General features: G+C 37.5%; 1 protein-coding gene across 1 annotated transcript; it reads left to right on the top strand.

The window, feature by feature from the left end:
• The first annotated feature begins 4,313 nt into the window (after window positions 1–4,313).
• Window positions 4,314–6,856, top strand: LOC141445149 (engulfment and cell motility protein 1-like). The gene has a single exon (XM_074110931.1). It carries the CDS (start codon window positions 4,387–4,389, stop codon window positions 6,595–6,597), a length of 2,211 nt encoding a protein of 736 aa, XP_073967032.1. The 5' UTR covers window positions 4,314–4,386; the 3' UTR covers window positions 6,598–6,856.
• Window positions 6,857–7,062: the final 206 nt, after the last annotated feature.

The following is a 7,062-nucleotide window of genomic DNA, read 5'->3' as shown; positions in this document are numbered from 1 at the left end:
TAGATAGAGTTATGGCTGCTCGATTGCTGGTTTATTTATTTTTTCCTTTGAGCGATTAGAAAATCATGTAAAACAATATCGAGCACGCATCAATATTGAAAATTGCTTTGAAAATTGCAATGCATGTCAGTGTTACGGTATAGCAATTACTGTTATGAAGGAAAGCATTGGCATTATAATAAAGCAAATTTGTAATCGTGGTCGTTAGCGCGCTATGCAATGATTTTTAGCTTATTACTTATTAAATAGCGTGGCAAGCGTCAATCATAATAGCAGCTATATATAATACATAATAATATAATACTAGTACTTACTTGCCTATTATTAGTCCACGGACATACTTCGATGAGTGGATACCTATTAGATAGCGTGAATGAAAGAGTTTGAAAAATATATTTATTTTAATGTGTCGCGGATTTAGATAGAATTTTAGGTAGAAAATAAATATCTCCAAAACGGCTGCATAGAAATGGAAAGAAAGAAGAACATGTTTTATCAGAAGGAACTAGCTCCTTCCTACATGCCACGGCGGGTGAAAAAACCTTCCCAAAAAACCGTGACATTTCGAAAACCCATAATAAAACTCAACAATGAGATGATAATACGGAAAAGTATACAAAATACGTTTCTGGAATACATGACAAACTCGTCTTTTAGTGGCGTCCGGTTCCTTGTGGACAGCAAGAAAACAATAACGGAGAGGTTTATGTGGTTTGCTATAATCGGAAGTGCTATATTCAGCTTTTTCTATTTCATGGGAAACATACTCGAGTCTCAGAATGCACAGCCTACTTATATGACTTTAGAAGATGCAGGATATCCCGTAGAAAATATAATATTTCCAGCCATAGCAATTTGCAACCACAACCGAATGAAGATATCTGCCGTTAAACGTCTAGTCGACGTCCTGTACGCGCAAGATAACACAACTTTTTCCAGCAAAGCAGAACTCTTCGAAGTTGCCAAATTGTACGGCAGCCTTTACGATTTCTCGTACCCCAATAGACAGGATGTCTTGAGATTCAACGTCTATTTAGAAAACTCGAAAACAAAATTGACGAAGAAGAAAACATTAAGAAGAAAGATATAACGAAACTGTTAAAATCTCTGACACCAACTTGCGAAGAGACATTGCTCAGATGCCACTGGAAGGGGACGCCTTTCAATTGCAGCAGCCTGTTCCGAATGGACATAACACAGTTTGGATTCTGTTGCGTTTTTAACTATTACAACACTGAAGCTGGCAGGTTGGAAAAAAGACCCGTTGGATCCTGTCGACAAACCGATAAGAATGAGCGACAGTAGTCGCTTAAACAGTTTGACGCTGGTCATGCAGGCAAAAACTGAGGAGTACCTCTACGCGACACGGCAGAGCTACGGCTTCGACATCTTGTTTTCGATCGCTATGATTACGCCGATCAAACAGCTGGCGGCCTCGTGCACAGAGTTATATCTGTAGGACAACATTACGATATAACAATCAGTCCATATTCGTATTACACAGTACCAGCTGTAAGACGACTTCCTCTTGAGAAAAGAGGTTGCAAATTCGAAGACGAAATGAAAGAAGAATACCACGAGTACTACAGCATGAGCAACTGTTTGGTCCGATGCCGGATGAGAACTATCGAGCGGCTATGTCGATGTGTACCCTTTTTTCTACCAAAGAGAAGTAATCTCTCGGCTTGCACGCTTGAAGAGCTGCACTGTTTAAATAAATACCGGCAAAAACTTCTCTTTGTGTACCCTCCAAGCGATTTACCAGGATTAGAAGTAGAACGTGAGGACTCATTAAACTGCCCTCATTGCTGCCCGATTGCAGCGCGACGCGATATAAAATTAATGCCAACATCAAACTGACACCTATTCCGCAGAACGCGACTGAATTTGCAAACGATACAATTGATTTAAAGGACGGTAATCTTTCTTCAATTCGTATATACTATGCTCTTCACGAACTACCAATGTACAGGATAGATGTGACATCGTACTGGTATGAAAATGTCAGCTATTTAGGAGGACTCTGCGGATTGCTTACAGGATTTTCTGCGATGAGTCTTGCAGAGATATTTTATTTCATTTTCATACGTTTCAGCTATGTTTTAGTGGAAAACTTTAGAAAGTATGGTTGATCTTCAAAAAAATCTGTAATCATTAAACAACAAAATGTAATTTAGCATACGAATAAGCCCTACTTTACACTTAATTATGTACCTACTTATTTATTATGATTATGAAGTTTATTAATTATTATATTCAAGCATTTAAATGACGATAGGATAGAATGATGCTATGCTTCTACCAAAGAAGGCATTATGAAATTTAGTGTGAAAAAGGTAGGAAAAAGGTTCATCTGTGGCGCACGTCACTACACACTGGATGCAAAGTAACGCTATTAATTAATAATGTAGGTATAATATAATCGCTAAGGCCGATGCCGCACTACGGCTAAACCGCCGCGGTTTTTAACCGCGTGACTTTGTGAATCAAGTAAACTAATGCAAGCGGCCGCACTGGCGGTTTTAAGTTTACTTGTATATATTTATTGAATCAACTATTGATTTATCATTGATTGATTGATTGATTGTTATTTATCAATGGTAAATAGTTGAGTTCAAAAGTAGCAGGCACGGATAGTGAATAGCATGCTTTACGCCGTGATGCCTTGCCTTCTCAGTCTACTAACAAATATAGGTGTAGTATTTTAAAATAAACAATGTTAATGTTGCCTTTAAGACTAAACAACTCTTTGTACTCGAGGTTTTGTAACCAAAATATAAGGTGGATAAAGTCACTAGACCGGGTGTATACAAGCTTACTTTTATTGTAATGACTGCAACACAGTATATATGTAGGTCAGACAGGTCGCATTTTTACTCGTAATGCTAAGTTTAAAGAGCGTGTTTCAGCATATAAGAATGAGCATCCTGACAGATCAAATGCTGCCAAACATCTGTTAGATCAAATCATTCTTTATTAGACTCAGATTCATATGAAGTGTCATTATTGCGGGTTTCGTCTCGATGTTCTAGAATGCATGGAAATAATTAGGTACAATAGTATGGGTCTATTTTTATTAATGTAGCAGCTCCCTTCCTACGGCTTCGGTCTAATTTCAGCAATAGCAGTTAATAAACGCGCCTTGACGCCTTTTGTGTTTTATGTAATTTGCGAAGTGCGAATAAATATTTATATTACTATTCTATTCTAGTATTTTATGACGATTAATTTAATTAGATAAAGTAAATTAAAATGGTTGTGGTTTGTTAGTGTTAGTCTTAACATCTCATTGCATGTAATGTATCGATGTAACAGTGAACGAAAGGTTCAGGTTGTGGTTAAAGACGGTTTGATTTGTGTGTTTGATAGGTGTTAGTTGCTAAGGCATTTCATCAAACTTATTCGTGTGGTAAAAAATTTGTAGTTCGTTGAGGTTGTGTTATCACTGTATTAAAGATGAGCATAAGTGTTTATTTGCAATCTTTAGGGGAGATCATGGTTGAGTTCGAAACGTGTCAGGTTGGTGGTCTTCTTAGATTTGTGTGTGTTCTTACAGTGTGGAGGTGAGGAACTGAATGAAACGCTTTTTTGCATAAACTTATAATCGTAAGGTCGCGTGTGAGCAAAGAAATTCTTTTAGTTCGTTGAGTTTCTTGCCTGATTCTTCTCAACAGAGGTTTTCCCACCGGTGGTAGATTTTGTGACATTCATAAGTGCTTGTTATAAGCCTAAATTGAATAAAGATATTTTGACTTCGACTTTAGTTCATTTACTTGTATAAAAAGTTCACGCGGTTAAAACCGCGGCGGTTTAGCTTAGTGCGGCCTCGGTCAAACGCTAGTTAATTTGTAATTTAATTTTATTATTTGTATACTATTATACCGAATAATGTATTTTAATTATTTTGATATCCCGAATGTTGGCTCTAGCGGTTTGGAAGAAATTTGGCATTTTCGCCTGTATCCGCCTTTGAGTATTATTTATCGCTTAGGTATTCTCATGTGGCGCCATCTTTTGGCGAATAGCAGAACTATGTGTAAAACGCTAATAAATAAATAAAAATTATAAAAAATACGTTTTTATAAATCATTAAAAAAAAAGGTAGATGAGATGTTTGTCTATGCGAATAATTTAGGTGCTTTCGAATTTTCATTGCGATCCTATGACGAAACGTGGACGAATACCGAACATTAGTCGTACCGTATGTAGGGCGCTTAAAAACCAACTGTCACAAATGTCATCTTGTTGTCCTGTCATATCCTGCTTACTTGCTTTTGTATTTCTTGCCTTGCCCATTTAACGGGAGGGACAACTGGGTGCAAGATTACTAAAATAATTATTTCAATACCAATTTCGCGAATTGTGTACTTGACAAATGATAAATAAATGTCTACGAAGCAATTGAAGATGCCGTCAGCAACGAGGGACTCGACTATTCTTAAAATCGCGGTGGAGATGCTCAATGCTCCCGATAAGGTGCCGCAGTTGATTGAATTTGACCAGAGCCAGCCTCTATCTAGCATTATCCAGCTACTCTGCAAGCCTTGGGGCCTGTCTGACCCGGACAACTACGCATTACAGTTTTCTGAGAGTAACAACCAAAACTATATCACCGAAAAGAATCGTAATGAGATCAAAAACGGTTCAGTGCTACGACTTGAGCAGTCGCCTGCGAAAACAGTGCAGGAGATATTGTATAAAATAAACAATGGCAGCGAACAGGATCAAACCAACGCTTTGACAAAACTAGCGAGTCTCAGCAGTGACCTTACTTTTGCACTTGAATTTATAAACAAAAAGGGACTTACTCTAATCATCAGTAACATTGAGTCTGGCAAGTTTAAAGGCACATGCCTCAAACACGCGCTAGTAACATTTGTTGAACTCATGGACCATGGTATCATTTCCTGGGATATACTGGAAAACCAATTTATTCACAAGGTTGCTGGTTTTGTTAGTAACCAGAGTACCCCCCAAGAACCGAAAGTCATTCAGTCATGCCTGTCTATACTAGAGAATATTGTTCTCAATAGCTCCGGAAAGAATTCTCAAGTAGAAAAAGAAATTACTATTCAGAGCCTAATCTTGCAGCTGCAAAATCAAAGCCAAGACATCATCATTCAACAAAACACTATTGCTCTTATTAATGCTATTCTGACAAAGGCCGATATGACTAAGCGGAAGGACATTGTAGCCACATTGTCATCAAGGCAAGTCCGTAATGTTATTTATGACAATCTGGTTGGTGTCTTGGTCTCTGCCCAAGCTCAAGACACAGAGCTGGCGCACCAGCTGTACTCTCTACAAACACTCATGCTCGGTCTGCTTGAAGCTAAAATGAGACAACGAGCTGATTCTCAGGACCAAGAATCACAAGAAAAAATCAAGGAGTTAAGAAAAATTGCCTTTGAAAATGATAACAATTGCAACATCGAAGTTACAACAAGGCGCCAGCTGGGTAGTTTCTCAAAGGACTTCAAAAAGCTTGGGTTCAAATGTGAAATTGATCCAATAAAAGATTTTAATGAAACACCACCAGGAATACTGGCACTGGACTGTATGCTGTACTTTGCGAGAAACTATCAAGAAGATTACACAAAAATAGTTCTTGAAAACAGCTGCCGGGCTGATGAACACGAATGCCCTTTTGGTAAAACAAGTGTAGAGTTAGTGAAACAACTCTGTGACATTCTTCACATTGGTGAACCTCCAAGTGAACAAGGTCAAACTTACCACCCAATGTTCTTCACTCATGACCATCCTTTCGAAGAGCTGTTCTGCATATGCATAGTGCTCCTCAACAAAACTTGGAAGGAGATGAGAGCAACCACAGAAGACTTTGTAAAAGTTTCTAGTGTTGTCAGAGAGCAAATTAGTAGGGCCCTGTCTGGATCTCCTAAAGGCTTTGACAAATTTCGCCAAAGAGTCAACCAGCTGACTTATGCTGAAATCACACAGATTTGGCAAACAGAGAGGACTAATAGGGAAGTTTGGGAGTCCCATGCAAGACCCATAGTTGAGCTCAAAGAAAAAATAACTCCAGAAATAATTGACTTGATTCAGCAACAGCGGTTAGGGGTGCTTGTTGGTGGGACCAGGTTCAAGAAGTATTCTTCCAGAGGGCAAAGAATCAAAGACAAGTTTTGGTATGTCAGATTATCACCAAACCACAAGGTATTGCATTATGGCGATTGTGATGAAAAAAGCACGCCAAGCCTAGAGGAACTTGGCAACAAGCTGTCTGTTGCCGACATAAAGAGTGTTGTAGTCGGCAAGGACTGTCCACACATGAAAGACTTGAGAGGGAGGAAGATAAATCCAAATCTGGCATTCTCTTTTATTCTGAAGTCTGCTGAAGTGACATCACTAGATTTTGTAGCTCCCGATGAGCAGGTATTTGACTATTGGACAGATGGAGTTAATGCGCTATTGAAAGAAAAGATGACAAGTAAATCTTATGAGAATGATCTCGAGACATTGTTGTCTATGGATATAAAGGTGAGACTACTTGATGCAGAAGGCATAGACATCCCACAGGACCCACCACAGATTCCAGACGAGCCAGAAGACTATGACTTTTATTACGATAATAACTAACAATTCCATTTATGAGTAATAATTCTTAAAATGCTTCACCAGTATGATATTACTTCCAAGGTGTATTGAAATTTTCTAGTATTAGTAGTTAAATGAGTTTTAAGTAAAATATTTATTAATTTTAAATTAATTTAAGATGTAATCTGTTTCCATTTTACTCTGTATTGACTGAATTTTATCAGAACTTCCATTTAATAATAGTAAGTAATAGTGGCCATATTCCATATTATATTTTATATACCAAAGATCACGTCTAAAGAACAAGATTATATATATTAAAATTGTATGTACAAATAAATGTTTTCATACAAAATTATATTTTATTCCTCTTTAAACAAAATCATATACGGTCAAGAGCATATAAGTTTTAGTTAAAATCTTTGCTTTTCTACTCACATCAGTTTTCTCTTAGTTAATTATTTTTTAATTATTATTTGGATTTTTTTTTCTAGGCTACCCTTTTCT

The sequence above is a fragment of the Choristoneura fumiferana genome, unplaced genomic scaffold (genome assembly GCF_025370935.1).
Source record: "Choristoneura fumiferana unplaced genomic scaffold, NRCan_CFum_1 Sck3bRy_373;HRSCAF=918_pilon, whole genome shotgun sequence".
NCBI lineage: Eukaryota > Metazoa > Arthropoda > Insecta > Lepidoptera > Tortricidae > Choristoneura > Choristoneura fumiferana.
The sequence above is the reverse complement of the archived record's forward strand: the minus strand, read 5'-3'. Positions and strand labels throughout refer to the sequence as shown.

Excerpts from the sequence above, each read along its gene's own strand:
- LOC141445149 (XM_074110931.1), top strand. The coding sequence starts at position 4,387 with ATGTCTACGAAGCAATTGAAGATGCCGTCAGCAACGAGGGACTCGACT.